Raw genomic sequence first — 26214 nt, 5'->3', positions numbered from 1 at the left:
CAAAGGTTCTTTCAGGGTAAAATGTTTGAGAAAGGCTGTACTAAAACCAACATACAGGTTATATTCAGAAATACCATACCGGAAACATTTAGATGATATATTTCCAATACATTATGATTTTAGGAGTTATTTTGAAATCAGCTTTCTTGATCTTGGGGTAGGCCACTTTCTCATCCTTTTAAAAGCAAGAGTGACGAAAAAGCAAGAATACAATAACTTTATGCATCTCTATAACTGCCATCCTAAAATAAAAGGGGAATTGCATTTAATTGCAATTAGAAACATAGAAACATAGAAGTCTGACGGCAGAAAAAGACCCCATGGTCCATCTAGTCTGCCCTTATACTATTTTCTGTATTTTATCTTAGGATGGATATATGTTTATCCCAGGCATGTTTAAATTCAGTTACTGTGGATTTATCTACCACGTCTGCTGGAAGTTTGTTCCAAGGATCTACTACTCTTTCAGTAAAATAATATTTTCTCATGTTGCTTTTGATCTTTCCCCCAACTAACCTCAGATTGTGTCCCCTTGTTCTTGTGTTCACTTTCCTATTAAAAACACTTCCCTCCTGGACCTTATTTAACCCTTTAATATATTTAAATGTTTCGATCATGTCCCCCCTTTTCCTTCTGTCCTCCAGACTATACAGATTGAGTTCATTAAGTCTTTCCTGATACGTTTTATACTTAAGACCTTCCACCATTCTTGTAGCCCGTCTTTGGACCCGTTCAATTTTGTCAATATCTTTTTGTAGGTGAGGTCTCCAGAACTGAACACAGTATTCCAAATGTGGTCTCACCAGCATTCTATATAGCGGGATCATAATCTCCCTCTTCCTGCTTGTTATACCTCTAGCTATGCAGCCAAGCATCCTACTTGCTTTCCCTACTGCCTGACTGCACTGTTCACCCGTTTTGAGACTGTCAGAAATCACTATGCCTAAATCCTTTTCTTTTGAAGTATTTGCTAACACAGAACTGCCAATACAATAGTCAGATTGAGGATTCCTTTTCCCCAAGTGCATTATTTTACATTTGGAAACATTAAACTGCAGTTTCCATTGCTTTGACCATTTATCTAGTAAAGCTAAATCATTTACCATATTGCCGACGCCTCCAGGAATATCAACCCTATTGCACACTTTAGAGTCATCGGCAAATAGGCAAACCTTCCCTACCAGACCTTCCCCTATGTCACTCACAAACATATTAAAAAGAATAGGACCCAGAACAGACCCTTGTGGCACACCGCTTGTAACCTGACTCTGCTCAGAATACTCGCCATTCACAACAACCCTCTGGTGTCTATGCTTCAGCCAGCTGCAAATCCATTGAACTATCCAGGGATTAAGTCCAATCTTCACTAATTTATCTATCAGCTCTTTATGTGGAACCGTATCAAAGGCTTTGCTGAAGTCCAGGTAGGCAATATCCACGGCACCACCTTCATCCAACACCTTTGTGACATAGTCAAAGAAATCAATGAGATTAGTCTGACATGATTTGCCTTCAGTAAAGCCATGCTGATTTGGGTCCAATAATTTATTGTTTTTTAGGTGCTGATTTATCCTCTTTTTCAGTAGAGTCTCCATCATTTTAACGACAACTGATGTCAAGCTAACTGGCCTGTAGTTACCAGCTTCTTCTCTACTGCCCTTCTTGTGGATAGGCACAACACTTGCCATTCTCCAATCCTCAGGAACATCTCCTGTTAACAAGGATTGGTTAAACAAATCAGTCAGGGGGGTAGCAATGACAGATCTGAGTTCTTTAAGAACTCTGGGGTGGATGCCATCTGGACCCATTGCCTTATTTATCTTTAATCGTTCAAGTTCTTCTAAGACATCGGCTTCTAAGATCACTGGAGCTGAATCCGTACAGTTGGAGGCAATGCTATATCCCTCTATACTATTATTTTGTAAGGTGTCTTTTGAGAAAACTGAACAGAAGTAGCTATTGAAATGGTCAGCGATCTCCTTATTCCCATTAATGCATGTATTTTTCCCGGTACTAAGCTTCGTGATGCCGCAGTTTTTCTTCTTCTTATCACTAATATATCTGAAGAAGGTTTTATCCCCCTTCTTTAGAGATTTGGCAATTTCTTCCTCTTTTGAGGCTTTAGCAGCATATATTATCTGTTTCGCCTCCTTCTGTCTCATTTTATACACCTCCCTATCAGCTATACTTCCAGACTCTTTATACCTCCTATAGGCAGCCTTTTTTTCATTGACTATAGTCCTTACATCGTTGCTAAACCATAGCGGTTTCTTCTTCCTTTTACCTTTAGTTATTTGTCTTACATACAGTCCAGTGGCTTTTAAGATGGCCTTTTTAAATACAGTCCACTGGGTGCTCGCTCCTGCCATTTTATCCCTCCCCTTTAATTCATTATCTAAATATTCCCCCATTGCATTAAAATTTGTTTTTCTGAAATCCAATACTTTGGTTGCATTATAGGATTGCTCACAATGAGTTTTTACATCAAACCACAAACATAGATGGTCACTGCAACCTAAATTTTCTCCCACCTTGACATCTGAAACCCAATTCCCATTCGTAAAAACTAAATCTAGAATATTTTCCCCTCTAGTTGGTGTCTTAACCAGCTGTGCCAGAGCTGCTCCTGTAAAGGCCTCTACTATATTCTTACTTTTGCATGTAAGGGCACTGGGGATATTCCAGTCAACATCAGGCATGTTGAAATCACCCATAACCACAATATCTCCCTTTACTGCCATTTGGGTAATTTCATCCACCATCTTGTTGTCATATTCCTCAGATTGCCCTGGAGACCTATAGATCACCCCAATTCTAATGACAGAACCGTCTTTATTTTGCATGCAAATCCAGAGGGTCTCTAGATCTTGACATGTATTTTGAATTAGTGTTGTTTTTAGAGTTTCTTTAACATAAATGGCTACTCCACCTCCCCTTCTCTCTATTCTATCCTTCCTATACAGTGTATATCCTGGTATGGATATTTCCCATTCATTAGAATCCTTAAACCATGTCTCAGTTATGGCAACCAGGTCCAAATTATCTCTAGATATTATGGCCATTAATTCACAGAGCTTGTTGCTCAAGCTTCGAGCATTCGTGCACATTACACGAAGAACATTAGATTTCTGAATATTTAGGATCGGGTTATGAAGACCTTTATTGGAAGAAATCTGTTAAATCTCTTCTGAGTCAGATTGATTTAACACAATTACAGTGATTCCTTGATTTTCGCGAGTTCAAACTTCGCGAAACGGCTATACTCCGTGTGTTTTTTTCTATACCATGGTTTTTCCCACCCGATGATATCATATGTCATCACTAAGAGTCACTTTTCTCTCTCTTTCTCTCTCTTTCCTGTCATTCTCTGCTTCAATCATTTTCTCATTTCTCTTTTTTTCTCCCCTTTTTTCTATCATTTTTTTCTCTCTCTCTCTTTCCCCCTCTCTCTCTCCCTCTCTCCTTTCTATCTCGCTCTGTCTGTTGCTCTCTCTCTGTGAGAACGCCTGCCCCGCCTCCCCTGCAGCCCCCTCGCTGACAGCTGGGACAAAAGCGCTCTCAGCTAAGGGACTGCGAGAGGGGCGGGGTGGGCATTCTCAAAGCGCTCAGAGCGGCTAGCGGCTGAATAAGGAGGACAAGAAGCTGTAGCCACCAGCGCTGCTGCAGGAGGACCCGTGCCCCAAGAAAGCTGGTGAGAGGGGCGGATCGGGTGGGCGGGGGGTAGTGGCGAGGGGGCCGGAGGCGCTGGTGGGGCAGGGGCGGCCTCTGCACTTTCGTCACTCCCCACCCCCAACTTCAAGCCGGGCTCCTTGCACGGCCTTGGAAAAGGGTGCACGGGGGTAGTTTTTGGCTGCCCATAGCCAAAAATGGTGTTTTTACTTCCGCATCTCTACTTTGCAGAAATTCGACTTTCACGGGCAGTCTGGGAATGCAACCCCCGCAAAAATCGAGGGATCATTGTACTTCAGAAAATGGGATCACACCCATTTTTTTCAAAAATCATTATCTCGCCTTATCTTCGGTTTCTACACTGAAAACCATGATAATAAGCACTGAAAGCAGGTCTTTTCTTCAACAGTAGCAAAGGCTGCAAACAAACGTCCATATATGTTTTCAACAAGGTCTGCTATGGATTGATACTCCATGTTTTTTTCTGGGATGCACAATATGAAACATGAAATATAATGCTGTTCCTTGGGGAGGGGGAGTATTTTCTTTCTCCCCTTTCTCTTTCTTTTTACTATCAATACCAATGGGAATTAGTGGCTGGAAGCTCCAGAAGCAGCTCATTACTACTGCACTACTATTACTACTAGTTTTTTCTCATTGTTCTTACCACCTATTTCCTCCCACTTATGACTGTAACTTGTTGCTTGTATCCTTAAGATTTTTATTAATATTGATTGTTTCTTCATTGCTTATTTGACTCCTATGACAATCATTAAGTGTTGTACCTTATGATTGTTGACAAATGTATATTTTCTTTTATGTACACTGGGAACATATACACCGAAGACAAATTCCTTGTGTGTCCAATCACACTTGGCAAATAAAGAATTCTCTAAATAGTTCATTGGATCCAAAGTGCAGCCCAGGAACTACCAGTAGTCTGTGAGGCTTATATGGATGGTCTGTATTGAATGCCACAATAAATAGACCTTTAAAATATGCAGAAATCTTGTGATCAAATCACAAGATGCTTGGTGATATAGATTGAGATCCATTAAAATTTTGGTATTCTTGCACCAAAACATTTCATGTGTAAGAAGGATTGAACATAGAAATGTAACTTAAAATGATGAGCAACTATGATAATTCTATTAACTAATAGGCTATCAAGTTGCCATTTTTATAAGTGTATGAGAAATTAGTGGACATAAAATGTCATGAATGAACTGAGAATAATATTTGAAAAGTGTAAAGTATAATAACATTTTCAGTTCAGTCATGGCCTTTGTTCACCAAGCCTGAGATGAACTAACATCATTTCATCTGAATTATTGGTGCATACTATAGTTTCATCACATCTGCATAATGATCTGACAAAAATAGTTAGTTCAAAATTTGTTTTCATTGACATCCAACGTATAATGCTCTACAGACTCTTCAGCAATATTTTATTTTCTATTGTTAAATGAACTGAATCTCCCTGGGCTTAGAGCTAGTAAAAGAAGATAGGTCAAACGATGAGTCAACCACATTGTGTAGGCTTCCAAAAGTTTATCTGGAAGTAAGTATGTAATGTTCACTGATTGTAGCCAAGATTAGAATTGGACTCCTTTGGCAGCTATCACAGCTGAGTAATGGGAAGAGATTCAGTTCTTCTAAAGTAGAATTTTTACCATGTTAACCTCAATTAAGCTCAAACATTTCTTATTAGAATATACTAGAAATATATAATGGCTCTCTCACATAGTCCAGCCACAGACTGGGCAGCCAGGCTCATTACATCTGGTGTTGTAAATGAAAGCCATCTGAGTATGTTCTAACCAGTATGTCTGCACAATATAGTTACTCTGGAAAGACCACTCCCTCTAGGTCGGGGGGGGGGACACTTGCCATGTCACGTTGCCGTCATGTGATACATCACAATGTTTTTCCCCCTTCATGGAGTGGAGGTGGGCATTGCCTGCAAGTGACACATCCAGTCTGACACCTCTGTGTGAAGTACAACTTTCTGCCAATAATATTGTGTAACCATTTGGCTTCAAATGAAGAGCAACATGAAACTACTTTTGAAGTAACAGTATTTGGGAGCTACTAATACAGCAAATGAAAGCCTAAAGAACTTTCTAGGCAATGCAGGATTTTAGATATGCATTATGAATTGACTGATTAAAAACAGGTTTTAATCTCATGTGTGGAAAATATCCTGTTATTGCTTCAGCTGTATATCAAGAATTGGAAGGCACTGGGGTATATGATGCTCCAGCTTTACTCTAATAAGCCCTTTCCTAAAAGATCATCTTAAGAATCAACCATGACTGATCACCTCATCTTTGCGTGCTGTGCTTGTGGGGGATTATATCTTTTCAGTTAAATTAATGATTTTCTACGATACAGTCAATATTTATTCTGAATTCAAGATTCAAGTTAATGAGCTGATAGCATTGAAATATCACGACACATCCCAAGGACAGGATTTTTCCCCTACTTTTGCATCATACCTTTGATGTTTAAAACTGTGAAGAAAAAACATTGCTTATTAATTCAATGTCACAGGAACATATTGCAATCTAAATGTGAATATACTGTAAATAATGGATTTCATGCAATGAACATAAATTTTATATAAATACAATGTATTAAATCATGCTGTACAACTGAAATCCTTGCTAGATAAGAGTTGGTACTGTCAGTATGAAATTTAAAAAGTACAGTATCTTTAGGAAATTTCTCTGTGATCCTTGATAAATCTTGTTTGTGAAGCAATCAATCAAATGTTCGTAGCAAAATAAATCAATTTATCAAGTTAATACTTAATCATATAGCAATCAACAGGCTTCTAACCTGTCACATTTTAAAGTTATCTACAGAAATGCTGCATATCTCAGCAAAGTTACAGGGGGCCATGCAAAAAACTTTGATTTCCCCCCCATCAGGGGTTAGATTTAAATTTTAAGGATTAATATGAATACAATAGATAGTTCTAGTGTAATGCCTTGTCTTCAGAAAAAGGTTTGATGAGATATTGAAAGGTTTGAAGAAACAAATTATTTTGCCAAGTGTCAGATTCTGGCCAGATACCAGGCAGTGGGTTCTGATCATTGTGAGATTGTGAAGCATTGTGAGATTGGAAGCCTCTCAGCACAGGCTTGGGTGCTCAGCAGAAATTTGAACACAGAGACTTGGAGTATCTCCATTGCTTGAAATTTCCTTACTCGCCTGTATGTTTATTGTCTCTGGATCCTCAAAGGACCAGTTTATGACATCTAGGATTGACTGGCCTTTGAAATCACCGAAGTATAAGATGCACCTTAGTTTTGGGGCAGGAAAATAGGAGGAAAAATCTACCTACCAGGTATTCATCTGGCTAGCATCTTTAGTCTGGTGAGATTCAATACATTATTTATGGGTTAGGTGTGAAAACAAATCTTCTTCAGAGGGAGTAGCAATGAAAACAAGCCTGCAAAGACTTAGGGCTTCTTCGGAGGTAGTAGGAATGGAAAAATCCTGCAAGCCATGAAGATCATTAGCACCTTGTTAGGACTGAAAAAAATATTTTTGGAGAGAGCAGCAATGAAAACAAGCCTGCAAGCCAGGAAGATCATTAGCAGCTTGTTAAGGCTGAGTAAAAAACTTCAAAAAAGCTACATTTGGAGTATAAGACACACCCAAATTTTCAGCCTCTTTTAGGGGGTAAAAAGGTGCATCTTATACTCTGAAAAATATGGTAGGTTTTTAAATTATTTCTACCATCTTTCTTTGAAAATAAGACCCTATCTTATATTTTTTTGCATCCTGAAATAAGTGCTTGGCCTTATTGCCATGCACTCAAAAGCCCTTATTGGGCTTATCATCAGGGCATGTCTTATTTTGGGGGAAACAGGGTATGCTGTAGCATAATTACCTTAAATAATTTTATTTGATCAAAAGAAAACCAACCTCTTAAAATTAAGATGTCACAAAGGGGAGTTTTAGAAGAAATCACAGGAAAAACAATTCAAATGATCATAGGTAGCTTGTCAGTCCCTAGAAATCTTGTTAAGTCAAGTCACAACAAAATTTGGCAATTTTAAACTTGTCAGTATTTTCTAAAAGGTTTCCCCCCAAAAGTCATGTTGGCTAGTAAGTGTTGAGACTGCAGCACATTAATTAACCCTATTTAGTTTAAACCTCATTTCAGCAGACATTTTCCACTGTTCCATTGCTAGAAAATAAAGAGGTAAAATAAGACATTTGAGGAGGCCAAAACACCTGTAAGGGTCTTTGTTGTGGTGGAGGCAGATCTAGTAGAGGCTTGACAGGTTAATAGGTGAGCAAGAATGGGAGATTGTCCATTGCTGATTGCAAAATACACGGAGTACATCCTACAAATGCACTGCATCGAGTTTCTTCTAAAACAAACCAAGGTAAGCAGGGCAAAATGGGACACTTATTAGCTCAGGTCTATATTTTCTATAGTTCATATGTCTCTTGAATTACCTTGTTGCCCTGTAACATGAATTGTCTGATATATAGCAGGATTTCCATTGCTCTCTCTACCTAGAACTCCATAAATTCCTTTCATTTGTTATCTAAACTCACATGAGAATTTTGCTGCTTTCATGTTTAACAAGAGTCAAAACTGCTGTACAACCAACTGCTGTTTGTTTGCTCAACAATAAATCCTATAAAATTCAGTGAAACATACTCCCATGTGCCTGTCTTTCAGCATAAGGTTCTGAGGCTAAGTCTTCATGTACCTGGCTGAGTCTCATTAAATGCAATGGAACACACTCCTGAACAAAAATACAGTACATAGTGCTGCAAACCTACAGCTAAATATTCAGTTCCTTATTAATAAATTCTCATTTTTAATGTTCTATTAATGGAAAGCAACAAATAGCCCAGAAACTCTGCAGCCCCTTATATTGTTATACATTTGGTAAATTTTATGTGGGCCATATCTTATAGGCGGTGGTGGGCTATGAGCTGGAATGCTAAATTGCGTTGCCACCGCGGCTCATAAGTTCTTGCGGGGCCATCACAATTTTGCTTCCGCGCCTGTGGAGGTAGCAAATCACGCTCAGAGCCGCAGGTGCTCCCCTGTTTCGGCATGCACGGAAGCAAAAAAAACCTCAGTGAAACACGGCAAACCTGCGGCTCTGTGCATGATTTTGCTACCTCCACAGGTGCGAAAGCAAAATTGCGCTGGCCCCACAAGAACTTACGAGCCGCGGTGGCAAGCGCAATTTAGCGTTCCGGCTCGTAACCCACCGCTGCTTATAGGTCTATACCAGTGTTTCCCAACCTTGGCAACTTGAAGATATTTGGACTTCAACTCCCAGAATTCTCCAGCCAGCATTTGCTGGCTGGGGAATTCTGGGAATTGAAGTCCAGATATCTTCAGGTTGCCAAGGTTGGGAAACACTGGTCTATACAATACCCAATCTTCTGCTTCTGCATCCTTCTCAGTGCACGGCATGAGGATCAAAGTTTGTTCTCTCTAGTTTCCCAGTTAGCAGCCTATTCCTGTTTTCCCAATTATTTAAGATCATGCTCTTCCATGCTTTCATTGGATTCTGGCTACATTTCCAGGTAGAACCACAACGTCAGACAGCTCTGAAGGCTGCAAGTTTCATATATTGAATATTTATACACAAGCTAATTTTCTTTTATCTGGCAGTGTTATAATCCTATAACGATAATTATAATCTATCATTTACCCCATTTTACAAATAGGGGATCAAAGGTCTCAAAGGTCAGCTTTCCCGATTCACCTGACGCTGAGGCTGATTCCTCTTACCTGCTGCTACTGGTGCGCTGTGTGCGTAGCATGAGGATGTTCACGTGCATGTGTGCATCCCTGGTGTGATTTTGCTTACATGCATACGCAGGAAGAAAACATGCTGAAATCTCGAGGGGGGATCCACACATGTGCGAGATTTCACTGATTTTTTTTTTGCTTCCGTGCATGCAAAAAATCACCAAAATCTCTCACACACGTATGTCCCCTCATTAGATTTTGCTTCTGCACATGCACAGGAGACTAAAAATTAAGGAAAAAAGATGGCGGCATCCAAAGTACTGGCACTGGAGTGATCACACAGAAATGGTGCAATCTGGCTACCGCACCAGTAGCAACCCATCACTGACCTAATGAAGCAATAGTTCTGTTTTGATATGACTCAAAAAATCTATATTTAATGAAACCAAACTTCAATGTGTATGAATTAGGAGACTGTCTATTGTTGAAGGACTTCTGCAAGGTGACCTGAATAGTGCAGAAAATCTGCTGCATACTTTACATGTGTATTTTCTGATAGATAAATAGTTATCTCCGCATCTTTGTTTATCAGCATATGAAACGTTTTCAAAGGTTATTAAATAACAAAGTCTTGGTGTTGCCTCGAGAAGGTAGGAGGTAAAGAAAACCAGAGTTGTAGAAAGTGTAGGCAAGGTTAAAAAAAAAGTGAGAATAAATTCTTTTATATTTTCTGATGCTTTATGTTCTCTCTTTTATTAAAGGAAAGTGTGGACCTGGGAGAGATCATGTTTTCCCTTTGTTACCTGCCAACTGCAGGTCGCCTCACTCTAACAGTCATTAAATGCAGGAATCTCAAAGCAATGGATATAACAGGATACTCAGGTAGGTGTTTCCTATCTCTGAACATGGTAGCTGTATTTGATTTCTGCGATGTTTCTGTGCCACTGTTATTCCTTCAAGAGTCAAGGGAATTTCCTATACATTATTAAATGGATTGATTTGTTGGATTCTAGTGAAGTGATCTATGGGTTAATATATTTTCCAGAAACATGCGGAAAAGGGTGGTGTGTATAAATAGGCTACTTAATGTTGCTTGATTGGAGAGCAAGTGTTTTCCATGAAAGATCTATGCAACTTAGAAAGTCTTAATTCATTTTCTCATTTTCTTTTTTTTATATTAAAGTAGAATGTTAGATAGATAGATAGATAGATAGATAGATAGATAGATAGATAGATAGATAGATGGATGGATGGATGGATGGATGGATGGATGGATGGATGGATGGACGGACGGATGGACAGATGGACGGACGGACAGACAGACAGACAGACAGACATTTCTAGTCTGGCTAACTTCTCTTTAAGTCTTTCCTTAGAAAACTAGTCCTGATTTAAATTTTATCATACACACATACATGCCCGCTCACCCACTCACATATACACACAGACCTACTAAACCAATATCCTTAGGACTCAAATTTGCCTAAAGTTTGTTATATGTGCACACCCTACTTCTGTGCTTTTTCATTAAGGTGCATGGCCATCATGAAAAAGACATTGGTTTGGTCTCAGTTTCTGCTAACCTTTCAAGATAACCCAGACAAGAAGAACAATTCTTACATTAACACTATCTTGCAAGAAACGAAAGAATTTGTCTCTTCCCCTCATTTTACCCTCTGAAAACTGGGGAGGGTCCTCACTTCCCATTTGCCCTCTCTGTTAGATTGAGCAGGAATGAAGAGGCGAGATGTATGAGCAGTTCAGCACCTTTATTTAGCACGAGCTGGGAAGCTGCCTTTAAAGGCTTTCCTGTAGCCAGCTGGCCAGAGACAGCAATTTATTTCTCCCACCGCTATCCAATCAGCGGCGGCCATGCAAATCTATGCCGCTTAAAGCTGTACGTAACACGCTCCTTCCGTTGACTGAGATTTTTTTTCTTACTTACCTATTATCCAGTCTGTGGCTCTTCCTTCTGTTTTCCAAGAGTATTTCCACATGTCATTATAGTTTTAGACAGCGAAGGGCCGCTCGTCTTGTCTCCTACCAGTGTGCCCTCTGAGGCTGTCGCGGGTGTGTGCACACCCAACAGGCATGTTGGTGCAAGATTTGGCTTCTGCGCATGCGCAGCAAGCAAAATCTTGTGTGAGGATGCATGCACAAGTGAGATTTTGGCCATTTTTGCTGATATTTTTACTTCCGTGCATGCACAGAAGCAAAAAATTTGGCAAAAATAATCGAAATCTCCCTCGCAAAAATCATCGAAATCTCCCTCAAATAAGATTTGCTTGCTGTGCATGCACAGAGGGCAAACCTTGCACAAGGGTGCATTGGGGGCATGCAGCTGCATATGCATCCCGTAAATTACTATGAGGATAGAGCACCTGAGCACATTGGCTGCTGCCCAACTCTGGTTTTAGATTAGATTCAGCAATCATTATGAGAATGTCCCATAAATTTTCAAACAGATTTCTCTTCTCAATAGTATGGGTGAGAGGTTGGTTAATGGTTTCAATCTGTGAACAGCCTATATTATCCTGTATTAGCCACAGTTATGTAGTGTCTTTGGAATGTATTATTATGTCCTTATTTTTAAAATATTTTCCTATTCTTTGCTGAAACAATTTTTTAAAAACAATGAATACTACAGTAGAAGCTCCGGTCTGTAAATATAATCCATGAATTAAAGGGAATTAACTATGTAATTTAATTCCCTTTGAGAAATTTCCATGTGTAAATACCTGGTTCAGTGTCATAATCATTTTTAATGGCCTCAGCTTCCAGATGTCAGTGTTTGCATTTTCCTGACAAATATATATTGCAGAAGAGACGGAGTAACGACACGGACACCAGAGCTGGATTTAAACTTGGGTCATTTTTATTATAATAAATTTGCATAATTTATTAATTAAATTAGCATGAATTAGCATAAATTTGCATAAATCAACATATTCAACTATGACCCGGAAACAGTGGACCTGCAGGGTCAAACAAACACTTCCGGGGCGGAAATGACGTAAAAGGTCAACATTCCTGGGCAACTAAGGGCGTAGTCGATGCTGGTCCAGGTGAGGGACCTCTCCCTCACCTGAGACCCTGCCATGCACTCGCATGAGGGGGGTCCCGCCGGCTCACCCCTACCCTGGGACTTCAATAGCGGGACCCAAAGACAGGTTCCCCCCAAGTGCGCAGGTAGCACCCACCATGGGCTTGGAGAGAACCTGTCAATCATCCCCAAAGATGCCCAAGGGAGAACGCGCAGTTGCTGAACCACCACCCAGATTTCCGCCCCTAACCTGCCTACCCAAATGACCAGAGGTAAGCCAATTAACCTATTAAATGCAAGCACCCCCTAACCACACGTCCATCTCCCCAGTGTGGAATGGGCGAAAAAACAGCCTAGCCTAATGGGCAAGGCTGCAAAAAATTCCCATTCGGCCCCCGAAGGCGACCCACCAGGCACACTGCAAAATAGGGAAGGGCGGGTGGGTGTCTGCTCCTGTGCTGGGTCCGGGCGAAAAGGCTTGCCTCGAGGCCTGCCGCCCTTAAATAGGGCCAGCAAGCCCCGCCCGGACCCCACGTCATGCCCAGCCACGTGGGCAAGGCTTTCCCGGCCGAAATCTCGTCTCGCGAGATTTCGGCCAAAAACAAAATGGCGGCCGCCATAGAAGGGTCCGAGTCTGCCCGGCCCTTCTGCAGAAGCGCCGTGGGCCGGTAAGTCGAGCCGGCGATATTGCAGAAGAGACGGAGTAACGACACGGACACCAGAGCTGGATTTAAACTTGGGTCATTTTTATTATAATAAATTTGCATAATTTATTAATTAAATTAGCATGAATTAGCATAAATTTGCATAAATCAACATATTCAACTATGACCTGGAAACAGTGGACCTGCAGGGTCAAACAAACACTTCCGGGGCGGAAATGACGTAAAAGGTCAACATTCCTGGGCAACTAAGGGCGTAGTCGATGCTGGTCCAGGTGAGGGACCTCTCCCTCACCTGAGACCCTGCCATGCACTCGCATGAGGGGGGTCCCGCCGGCTCACCCCTACCCTGGGACTTCAATAGCGGGACCCAAAGACAGGTTCCCCCCAAGTGCGCAGGTAGCACCCACCATGGGCTTGGAGAGAACCTGTCAATCATCCCCAAAGATGCCCAAGGGAGAACGCGCAGTTGCTGAACCACCACCCAGATTTCCGCCCCTAACCTGCCACGGAGCGGGGGTCAGATCTCTATCTTGGCCCCCCGACTCCCCCCTCTATCTGCGCCAGCTCACGCAGAGACCGCTGCAGGTCCTGTAAGAAAATGGCGTTCCCCTGTTCTGACAGGTGAACGCCATCGGCCGGGTAAAGCCACGGCCGATCTATGGTGATGAGGGGATGGGCCACTACAACCCCACCTAATTCCTTGACTGTTTTTCCCACGGCCTTATTCACCCTACGCCTGACCCGGTGTATGGCCCTAAGGGAAATGGCGTCCCTCCAAACGATCCTTGGGAAGATCTCTGACCACACCACTTGCGTGGTGGGCCATACCGTGCGAAGCCACCGCAGGTCTTCGCGCGCCTGGATGATCAATGGAAGACCACCAAGCAGGCACAGGTCATTGCCACCGAGGTGCAAGACCAGCCATCTGGGTGCGGCTATGGGTTGCCGACCACCCAGTCCCATCTGGGCGCGACCCTGGGTAGCCGCCCGCCCAGCAGCGCCGGGTACCGCCCTGAGATGCGGAGTACCCAGCAACGTCGGTAGGAGCCCCTCCCACCGCATACCCCTCCGGCCCATCCAAACAACATTGACCCACCGTCCCAACGACAGCTGGGTCCCAATGGCGCTTCTGGCTGCTGAGCGGCCGGCCCAGAAGACCATGCTGTGGCCACACAGCAGCGCCGTCGGTTTCTGCCTGGACTGGGAACCCGGAAGAGGACACACACAGAGAGGTTACCTAGCCTAAACCCTGCCCAGAATCCTCAGCGGGCCTAACATAACCCAAATATGCCGCTGACCGCCAGCGGCCGATCTCCTGAATCCGTTGGGCCGGGAAACCAGAAAGTGCCGCGCTAGTGGCGGCACCGATACGGAACGAATGCGTTCCGTAGCCGGCGGGATCCATGCCTACCTGAGACATTGCCTTTAACACTAACGCCCAGAATTGATACCGGGTCAGGGGGGTACCATCCTGGTGTTGAAAAAGGTACCCACGCCCTGACCCCCGCAAGCCACAAAATTGCTGCAAAGCAGCCACCGGGCACACAGACTGATCGGTGGCAGCACTAAGCTCAATTCTAACCCCTCTTTGTAACTGATCTGTCTTGGAATGTCTCACCAAAAGGGAGACACCCCCCTGCCTAAAGGTCAGATCAGTAAGCTGGAAAGCACGGAGCGACAAGTCAGACTGCGAGGAGGCCATTGCCTCGCTGACCCTGAGGGCCCCAAAAAACATAACACAAGTCGCTGCCCTAAAAAGACGGGCCTCGTACAGAGAGGCACACAGACTGTCAAATGCCTGATTAATCAAAGACAGCTGCTGAACCGTCAGGGCCTGACGAGTGTCAGAAGGGAACCCCTGTCGCTCCCTCACCCAGCCTTCCAGCATCCTCCGGATGCGAAAATCACCCGAAAAATCACTAAACCCCCCCGCCTTGGACAGAAAGGCAAGGCCGGCTAACCTAGACCTGATAGTCCTAACTGAAAGGCCATGCCCCTTCAGCAGGACACAAAATTCAGCTAGGTGCTCAACCGGGACAGGCCAGCTATGGGGGTAACCCTTACCCTGCCTGAAATCCCCAAACTCCTTACCTGCCCGCTGGTAAGCTCGCAGGGTGCCAGGTGCTACAGATAAGGCGATCGCCCTGGAGGCCTCGTCTCTCCAGCTCTCGGGAGCCCGCCCAGGCTCCACAGGTGGGCTGGAAACACCTCTGGCGACTCTCGGGCCCACGGGGCCAGGGTCCGAAACCTGGACAACTGACCACGGGACAAGGCGTCAGCCACCCCGTTATCTAGCCCCGGGATGTGCCTGGCCAAAAACAAGGCGTTCAGAGACAAGGACCTGTGCACAAAATGGCAGACAAGCTGCATTACCCTGTCACTCTTAGAGGACAGGGCGTTCACAACATGGACAACCGCTAGATTGTCACACCAAAAATGCACAGTCTTGTCCCTAAACTGCTCTCCCCAGAGCTCTAAGGCCACTATCAAGGGGAAAAGCTCCAAAAAGGTCAAGTCCTTAACCAATGAACAGGCACTCCATTCCGGAGGCCATGCCGACCAGCACCACTGGTCACCTAACACTACCCCAAAACCGCAAGTCCCTGCGGCGTCGGAGCAAAGCTGCAGCTCCGCTTCCAAAAGAAGCTCGTGCCGCCAGAAAGACAACCCGTTAAAATGTTCCAAAAACTCCCGCCACACGCAGAGGTCAGCCCTGACCCCAGCGCATAAGCGGGTACGATGGTGGGGCAAACGTAGCCCCTTCATCGCATCATACAACCGGCGAGAAAAAGCCCTGCCTGGCACCACTACCCGACAGGCAAAATTAAGGATCCCGGCCAATTCCTGGAGCTGCCGAAGAGTAACCTTCCTGCAGCCCAAGACCGCCTCGAGCTTGCTCCTAATTTTAATCAACTTATCCAGGGGCAATCTGGAAGATTGCTCCTCTGAATCCAATTCAATACCGAGGAAGGTAATCCTGGTGGCAGGGCCTTCGGTCTTCTCAGGGGCTAGAGGCACCCCCAATTGAGCACAAAGGGCTTCGAAGTCCCACATCAAAGCAAAGCATTGCTCCGAGTGCGCCGGCCCGGCCATCAAGAAATCATCAAGGTAATGAACGACCGAACCCAGGCCGCTACGCCTCCTGAGCACCCACTCCAGGAAGGTACTAAAGCTCTCAAAAAGGGAGCAGGAAACAGAGCAGCCCATTGGCAGTGCCCTGTCCACATAAAACCCACCTTCAAAATGGAAGCCCAGGAGCTCGAAGTCGCCTGGGTGAATGGGGAGGAGCCGGAATGCCGACTTAATGTCGCATTTACCCATAAAGGCTCCTACCCCACACTCCCTAACCATGGCCACAGCCGCATCAAAAGATGCGTACCGGACTGAACAAAGTTCGTCAGGAATGAAGTCATTCACTGACTCCCCTTTTGGAAAAGACAAGTGGTGAATCAACCGAAATTCACCGCTCGCCTTTTTGGGGACCACCCCTAGGGGGGACACTCTAAGATTCGAAAAGGGCGGCTCCGGGAAAGGCCCGAGGACCCTGCCCTCAGCAACCTCCTTTCGAATCTTAGCCCGAACAATGTCCTCATGTCCGACAACCGACCTGAGGTTATCCGACATGAAAGCCTTCCTAACACCCACGTAAGGGATCCTAAATCCCTCGGAGAAACCCCTCAAGAGCAACTCGGCTCTCGGGCGAGGGTGGTAGTCAACCAACCAACCCTCGAGCACAGACACATTAATTGGGCTGGGCCCCTTTTCCCCCAGCTGGTGGGGGAGGTTTTCCTGGACCCCCGCCCTTCTTCTCCGCCCCCTTCTTGGGGCGGGGACAGACTGAAGCTGCATGGGACCCCCCACAATTCCCGCAGGCGTGCTTGTACTTACAAAAGGGACGAAAACACGCCCCTTTTGCAGCAAACTCGTGACAAGCGGGCGAGGCCCCCTTCCCAGCCACACCAGGAGTCGCTTTGGCCGGTGAAGCCGCGCCAGGCTCCTCCTCCATGAAGTGCCCACTATCCGTACGCTCACACCCTTCCTTTCCAGACATATGCGTGGCCCGGAACCAAAGGTCCGGAACCACCATATCCCAAGGCAAGTTAGGCTCTACCGCCATCCTCATGCGAAAGCCTTTATCATAATGGCGCCATATGGTGCCCTTATACTCGAAGTGGGCCCTGGCAATCAAATCTATATATTTAAACATGGCAGAGGCCATAGCCGGCTGCCTCTGAATCACCACAGACCCATAAGTAAGGAAAGCATACAGCCAGGAGCTGAAGCATTTCGTTACTTTGGTCTTCTTTGCTTTCTCCCCCGGGACAATCTCTTTTTCCTGCTTAGGAACCTCCCGGTTCAAAAGCGAAAAAAGATCAACATATTCACCCCGCCATATAGCCTCCTTCACCGAAGGGTGAAGGTGGCATCCAAGAGGGGTGGAAGGCAACCCGCACGGGATGGCACCTGCTTTAATGCAAGCGAACGGGTCCCATATCGAGTTGGCCGCAACCCCGAACACTCCCGCGCCCTGGGGGTAGGGCAAAACAGGGAGCGGGGGCATAACAGCAGGGGCTGGAGGAACCCACCCCCCTACCCCGGGAACCGCAGGTACCCCCGTAGGACCTGGCCCAGGCAGCGGAGCAGGGCCAGCCGCCAGCGGCCCTGAAGGAGGAACCGGCTGTGCCCAGACCTGCCCACAGGTGCCCGTGGAAGACCCCAAAAAACTGGACCCACTCCCAACCCCCGACGGGGGAAAACCCGAGGTGGGTGAAGGAAGAAAGGACAGTGGTGTAGTGTGTGGTGCAGCCTCACCTGCCCCGTACGGGGTTGATGACATCCACGGGGGGCCCATCGTTGCGGGGCCCGGGAAAGCCGCCATCGGCCCTACCGGGGCCAGTCGACCAGCAGGAGCCATCTGCCCAGCCTGGGCCGCCACAGGATCTCTTCCCAACGCCGCAGGAACCTGCTCGAGGGACCCTCCGGGGCCCGAGCCACTTCTCCACTGCTCGAGCTCGTCGAGCCTCTCCAAAACCCTGGCCCAAGACATGGCAGGAGAAGGATCAGGTTGAGGGGCAGGAGGCAATGAAACCACCCCCCCTTGCATAGGAACCACCCCCGTAGGCTCTTCCCTACTGGCCCGAGCCCGGGCAGAAGGCCTAAGGGCCCTCCTGGGTCGCGCAGCCGGCGGAGCCATAGGGGCCGCGGCAGGTCTCTTCTTTGGAGCCATACCAAAACCACAAACTAGTACAAAAGGAAAGAGCCCGTCCAAACCCCCCAGACCCCTTGCACCAAGGCCCAGAAAGAATAAGCTCCCCCCCCCACGTGCAGGCCGAGTAAGGCCCTAAAGCTGCCCCCCCAAGCACACCCCGAGACCGGGCACCCTCCCAGAGGCCAAGCAGCCCCACCCCAAATTCAGGTGGGGCCCAACCGCGCCTTCCTCCCAGCCGGGAGCAAGGTTACCAGTCCCCCTCGGGCCCGAGGGGGATCTCCACAAGATGCAGCAGCTCGAGACGAGTCCTCCGACACTCCGACAGCCTTTCCGCCCACGCTGCTGGCCACAAAATGGCGGCCGCGACACGAGGCCACCCAAAATGGCGACAGGAGCAGCTCTCAGCCGAGTGTCTGCTCCTGTGCTGGGTCCGGGCGAAAAGGCTTGCCTCGAGGCCTGCCGCCCTTAAATAGGGCCAGCAAGCCCCGCCCGGACCCCACGTCATGCCCAGCCACGTGGGCAAGGCTTTCCCGGCCGAAATCTCGTCTCGCGAGATTTCGGCCAAAAACAAAATGGCGGCCGCCATAGAAGGGTCCGAGTCTGCCCGGCCCTTCTGCAAAAGCGCCGTGGGCCGGTAAGTCGAGCCGGCGATAATCTATGACTGCAATAACCATGAAGCTGCTTGAGCAGACAAATATTTCTTCTCAGCTGGCATTTGATACACTAGAATAAAAGAGAATTGATGTCTCAAAGTGAGAAAATTGTTCACTAGTTCTGCAAAGGTACACCTTATTCATTCATTCATTCATTCATGCATTCATGCATTCATTCATTCATTCATTCATTCATTCATTCATTCATTCATTTGCTGATTTAAAACATTTATATGGTCACTCACTGTTGTGAATGCTTCTTGTCCACCTCATGTCAGATGCTGAGGAGGATGAGCCAGGCCCCTCTGGATATCTTCGGCCAGGGGCTTTCCAGCTTACCTAAGTGAACCTGAGGAACCACTAGAGTGGGCTGATATGACAATGGGGGAGTGGTCCCAGTCGGAGGATGAGGAAAACTAATTAGAGTTGATAGTCCGTGGATAGATCCTCAATATAGAAGGTTTCTGAGAAGGCAAAAGGAGTTGCATAGTAAAAGGTATTAGCTTACAGCCTTAAATTAAATTATTATTATTATTATTATTATTATTATTATTATTATTATTATTATTAAATTATTTATTATATATGTATGCCGCCCCTCTCCGTAGACTCGGGGCGGCTAACAACAATAATAAAAATCAGCATATAACAAATCTAATATTAAAATAACTAAAAACCCTTATTAAAAACCAAACATACACACAAACATACCATGCATAAATTGTATAGGCCTAGGGGGAAGGAATATCTCAATTCCCCCATGCCTGATGACAGAGGTGGGTTTTAAGGAGCTTACAAAAGGCAAGGAGGGTGGGGGCAATTTGGATTTCTGGGGGGAGCTGGTTCCAGAGGGCTGGGGCCGCCACAGAGAAGACTCTTTCCCTGGGTCCCACCAAACAACATTGTTTAGTTGATGGGACCCGGAGAAGGCCCATTCTGTGGGACCTAACTGGTCGCTGGGATTTGTGTGGCAGAAGGCTGTCCCGAAGATATTCTGGTCCGATGCCATGAAGGGCTTTATAGGTCATAAGCAACAGCCTCTTTGGGGTGTGATAGTCATTTCCAGACAATATAAAAGCAAAGGATTTTGGGTAATTGGGTGTGGGGGGTTTCAACACCGTTCAATAGAAGAGGTTTTGGAGTGAGGGTGTGCTTGAAAAAGGTTTCAAAACCATGATTTCTGCCTCAGAAAAAGACATTTTCTGCTGGATGATTTTTGCCTGGGACTTCGGTGAGCTGATTTATATTCTTGAATGATAAATAGACTTTGTTATCTAAGGAATGCCATTTTGGCACCTTTCCCAGATTTTGTTGATGCTTCATTATGGAGAGAGAAATAACTCCCCTTTCCTTGCCATTTAAATCTGCTTTTTGCTGTGTGTGCTTTTATCAATAAAGAGTGTTATTTTTACCATGAAATACTGTAAAGGACTTTTGAGTCAGGGGATTCACTCCGAGGACCGTGCATAGAATACTCACCATATACTAAAGATTGGTAGCTCCCAGTAACAGCCAAATCTGAAATGCTTTTTGAAAGTCTAGGAAAGGAGAGCCTGCCAAATTTCCATAGGGCAGGGCTGCCACAGAAAAGCATAGAACTCATACAATGGCAGTGTTTAGGGAAGGGATCTAATCGGGTAAAATGGGTAGATATCCTTAGAGAAAAATATTTCATCTCCTAACCTGGCTCTATGCCATCAAACCTAATAACCAGCGCCTTGAATCGCACCTGGAAGGAAACCAGAAAACACTGCAGTTTTGCATAACAAGGCATAACTTGGGTAAACTTAGGGTATGCTACCACATTCTAGACTAGCGATAGCTTTCAGGTGTCTTAAAAACCAGACCCATGAGAAGCATGTTGTGGTAATCCAAACAAGAAGTGACCAAGGCATGACTGACTGTGAATAAGGTCTCCCAATCCAGGAAATTATTATAATTATTGGGACTGTCAAATATACAGAAAATTTCTCTTGCATTCATATTGCAATGGCTGTTTGTTTGTTTGTTTGTGTATCACATGCCACTCATCTGACAGAAAGTGACTTCAGTTGACATACAACAATTAAATAAAACAAACATATATGAAAACAATTATTAAAAATAATCAATATTAAAATGCAACCAGGAGAGATTAAATTAAACAGAATGATAGAGCCTCCTTAGAATATCTTAGGTTCTTTGAGCCCCCAAAGACAAAGCCTTGAGGGGCTTAGGTCTTGAGGGGCTAGGGAACATTATCAGAAATGAAGCTAAATTCAGAAATAATTTACCAGATTCAGTTTAGTAAGTTCTTGTCCTATTTTTTCTTTTCTTCTTTGTTTCTTTCCCCTGCTGAAAAATAAAACATTTAAATTACTTTTCATGAAAACAGTTTATTGACATATAGCTTTATAACAAAAGGATCTTGAAAAAATGCACACAGCAAAGGAGCTAAGGGATGCCTATAAATCAAAGATGTTGATATCCTTGTATAGAAGTATGGTAGTGTGAAGATGAGCAAAACATAAATAAATACATGGAAAAGAAGGCTCTTTTGGACCTGGATTTATGGTCACCAAGTCACTCCTTCTAAATAAAAAATGGGAAGATATACTCAAAAAAACATGGTATCTAGACTGGTGGTCAGCCCATTTAAATTCTTCCAAAAAATAATGTCTTGGCTAATTTTTACTATTTTCTCAAATACTTTAAGTATACAGCCTCCACTGGATTTTTTTTTTTTTACAGAGGAGGACTGGGATTGCATTTCCCTGTCATAGCTAATAATTGTGATTACAGTACACTATATTCTTAATGAATTTTAAAAATCTAGGTAAGAAAACATTACTAAGTGAAAATTACAAGCAGAATCTTGTATATAATAGAATTGAAATGTATATAAATAGAAATATGAAGTAGGTGTTTTCTTTCCTCGGAAATGATCTAACTAACAAAAGTTTTTCTTTTTTTTTTACTATGGAGACTTCTATTCTGAGTGGAGCGATTGTAGTTCCTTTTTGTGTTATGTGTGTGTTTTTGAAAACAATAAAAATTTAAAAAAGATCTATTTTAGACTTATTTGCCTTCATCAGGTAGCTACACCCTTATTGGGATTTGAACCTGGGGCTCTGCCTTGTAAGACAGTTGCCTTAGCCTCTAGGGTGCAGGCTCACCTCCTGTATCAGCTTGTACCAGGGAAGGGTTATGTGTGATTTTTTTTTTGTCCCTGGTATATTGAACGAGCATTACAGTTTCCTTTTTTGCCTCTCAGCCCCACCGGGGGCCATATTCCAAGGCAGATAAGCTTTTTATAGCCGACAACTATAATCTATAAGTGTAACATATTTTTGCTGATATGAAAAGAAAGGGAGACTTCTATAGATCTATTTAGGGCTTATTTGCTTTCATCAGGTAGCCACACCCTTACTGGGATTTGAACCTGTGGCTCTGCCTTGAAGTTCACTTACACAAAACTCGGGCAGCTACAATTCTGTCCAAGTCCACCCCCCAAAGCCAAAACAAGAAAAGCAACACACTCCTGACAGACTTCCATTATGATCCAGACAACCTTACTCAGCTCTTCCTCAAACCGCAAATCAGGGTCTTGGACACGCGACTTCCCATATATATATATATATATATGGGAATTATATACTTATATTATATTATATTATTAATTATATACTTGTAAGGAATTTTTTGGGGGGGACCCTGGAAGACATGTAAATAATCCTAACAGATCTCATTTCCAGAGTGTTACCAAAATAAGGTGAAATGAACGTGATGATGAAATTACATATTGAGCTTGATTTAGAAGAGCAACCTGGAAGTGCAAGTTTGCCACCACAATTCTGCTTTCTTCTGTCCATTTGTTTATTATCCAGTTTTAGGTATGTGCAGAAAACCTCCTTAATTATTGGGAGATTAGAAACTGTTCCCTCATCTCTTTGCTTTTCCCCCGTTCACCAGATCCGTACGTCAAAGTATCTTTGCTCTGTGATGGAAGGAGACTAAAAAAGAAAAAAACCACTATAAAAAGGAATACACTTAATCCTACCTATAATGAGGCAATAATTTTTGATATCCCTCCTGAGAACATGGATCAAGTCAACCTGCTCATATCGGTTATGGATTATGACCGGTAAGTGAGAGTCTTTGCAATCTCTAAATCCCATCTGAGTCATTTTCTCCCATTCACATTTCATGGTATGATTTGTTTGATTACATGTACTTTGTACTCAGAAAAATTGTACACTGTAAATTCTTGTTTCCCTGTTATTGAGCAGGTGAACATAGTTCTGGATTTCCATTGTTTCTGATAAGAACGTTTTTAGTTTTCTCCATAGACATAAGTTATATTGATCACCAGAATAAAATTGTATTCTGCCATAATTCTTAATTACAGAGACTACCTTTCAAAATTGACATGCAGGCAAATCTCAGAGAAAGGATAAGTTCCACCCAAGAACTCTACTTATAAAAACAATCCACATCTTGATTGCAAGTAGAACAAAGCCATTGTCCCTGTTTTACCTAAGATTTTGACTTTGGGGATGGCGTGTTAGAATTATTTTTGTTATGCAAAGAAAGATAAATAAATAAAGATAAATAATAAAATGTGGAAGACCCAGAAGAACCAGAAAGACTAATCCTAGTGAAAAAAAGAAAAAAAATCATCCAGGGGGAACTAGGGGCAGCTCTGTATAAGGTATTTTAGAATTTAAGTACAACAACTATACAAATAATAATTATACTGTGAAATGATACAATATGTACAACACAATATGCCTGCTCTTTTTAATCTTTGTATTGTAATAAAAATTTATTTTTAAAAAAAGAAAATGTAGGTATAAATGGCAGGAAACAATTAGCCTCTGGTCTTCACTGAAGTAAATAGGAAATTGCTGACTTTTTCTAAACAGACGCAGGAGGTATAACAACTGGCAGATTCTTCATTTAAATCCTCCCTTTTGGTTTTGGAATTTAACATTAGGGTAAAATACTTTTCTATTTAATAAAGTCTGATGGAATGTATAAGAAAAAAAGAAAAGAAATTCCATAGGGTTGTTCACTCATGGACAACCAAGAAGTAGAGGGCAACAGGGTTAATGAGCCAATTGCCAAAAGAGAATAAAAGTATTAAAAATATCCTACATGTGATTATTGCTTCCAGGGTTGGCCATAATGAGATTATTGGGGTTTGTCGTGTGGCAAACAATGCTGAGGGACTAGGCCGAGACCATTGGAATGAAATGTTGGCTTATCCACGTAAACCAATTGCACATTGGCATCCACTTGTAGAAGTGAAGAAATCCTTTAAGGAGGTACGTAAAGATTTATCATTTTCTTCATTACATATACAATAGATACTCTAGAAGCAGAGAAAGAATCTGCAACCTCTAAAGCATTTCCTTTATTAATGAACTCAAGCCACAAGACAGGAATACCACAGACGTTATATGGTTTGGTGAGAAATTTATAGAGGCAAAAAGAACTCTTGGACCCTTCCTGCTGCGTTTGAGGTCTAGTGCATTTAAGCAAAAAATTGACTGTAGATGATTTTTTTTCTAAATAAACTATTGCAAACAGAAACTGTGGCATGATGAGTAATCCAGCTGCAATTAATACTTAAATATTGCTTTGTCACAGATAAATATGACATGCTAAAACTCATGGGATAAACTAAAAAGAAGAGGAAGTTCATTGAAATGAGTCAGTTGATAATAGAAAAAGCCACTAAAATAGAGAATATATTTTGCTGTATAAAAGATATACAGTGCAATATTTAATGACAGAACTTTTATGATTATTTTTCAATTCAGTAAAATCCAAATTTCATTCACATCAATTTCTGTCATCGTGTACATCAGGTTAGAATATAAATCCATTAAATGAGTGTGAAATCTAAACTGTTAAAAACTAAAATGTTTTAGAATGTCTGATAAATCAAGGTCCATTAAACTGAAAGTTCATTCTTTTTTATACCCAATAAAACATATTTTGAGGAAAAGAACATCTGGACAGAATTAGCCCTATTCTCTTGACTGAATATTAGGTAATCCTAAATTTAGTTTGAGAAGGTTCAAGAACTTCAGGGAAGAAATTGCTCACCAGTTCAGCAAGAATTGGCTTAAGCAACCTATTCAAAGCAGGAAGAACTTTATTAAAAACCTGTCCTGGTCAGACAATCAGCAACATTATGGAATTATCAGGACATCTTATTACATTAAAAAACTTATTACCTTAAAACACTTTGAACATCTGTTTCTATGGTTTTTTTCTTTTCCAATAATATCTAGCTCAAAGCAGCTGCTCATAACAAAAAATTTAGAAAATATATCTCAATATAGTATCCTAGTAAATATATAGCATATCAGCAATATAGAATTAAACATTTAATAAACAGTAAATGCAGATAAAACACATAATGTTTACTCCAATAGCATAATACTAAATATAAAAAACAAATGGCCTTTAAGTTGCAAAGCAAACTCATTTGCGTGGTAACATAGTAAGTGGAGAGTGTCCTTTGGCTGGTTGCGAAAGAAACTTTGTGCTTGGAAGCAATCTCAGTTTATATAAATCATCTTAAAATTCAGGAAACAAACTGGGAGGTCTTTTCCATTACCCCCCTCCAGTTCCCCATCGCTTCCTGTCATCTGTGAATCTGAGGCTGTTGAAGCTCCGACAGGGAAAATAAATAATTGTACTTCTAAAATAAGCACTTAAAATGCATGTAAGTGATGTATCCCGCCATTATACTTAGACACCCACCCCCCAAAATGTTGTTCTTTTCTTTTAGAAGTAGATCAAGCAAGGCAAATTGATCAAGCAAGGCAAATTGATGCGAATATTGATGCGGATATTTTCCGAAGGAGGGGTTGGAATCTCCACTGAAGCAGAAACTCATTTAAACGAGATCTAGTTTTCTCATTAAAATGAATACATAAATAGTTGAATTACCTTACTGCCCCAGGGAACCAAAGATATTTTCCAGATGCAAATTTAAAAAAATATCTTGGCTTCCATGGGATTTTGTTTTCTTTTATTGAAGTCCAGCTCTGTAGACTAGAAGCAACATTGCAGCTGCTGTTCATTGTAATACACTATAGCCATTTGCTATAAAAAAATTCCCTTCCTCCTTCTGTTCACCTTCTACTACATAGTTCTCTAAAAGTATAATATTTGTAATACAACAGATCCAAAGAATTAAGGCAAACTGAAGAATTAAATTTAGATGCCAGAAAAGGAGT

The 26214-nt window shown here is 43.1% G+C and overlaps 1 protein-coding gene across 2 annotated transcripts in view; it reads left to right on the top strand.

Annotated features, from left to right (window-relative positions):
• The window catches only part of SYT6 (synaptotagmin 6), a 178520-nt gene that overhangs the window by 138059 nt on the left and 14247 nt on the right, over positions 1-26214 (top strand). For both annotated transcript variants that reach the window (XM_070745666.1, XM_070745665.1), the window contains exons 4-6: positions 10171-10291; positions 22931-23102; positions 24135-24285. In XM_070745666.1, coding sequence (XP_070601767.1) covers positions 10171-10291; positions 22931-23102; positions 24135-24285 — 444 coding nt within the window. The remainder of the gene's footprint in view (positions 1-10170; positions 10292-22930; positions 23103-24134; positions 24286-26214) is intronic.

This window comes from Erythrolamprus reginae, chromosome 3 (genome assembly GCF_031021105.1).
Source record: "Erythrolamprus reginae isolate rEryReg1 chromosome 3, rEryReg1.hap1, whole genome shotgun sequence".
NCBI classification, from domain to species: Eukaryota; Metazoa; Chordata; class Lepidosauria; order Squamata; family Dipsadidae; genus Erythrolamprus; species Erythrolamprus reginae.
The sequence above is the reverse complement of the archived record's forward strand: the minus strand, read 5'-3'. Positions and strand labels throughout refer to the sequence as shown.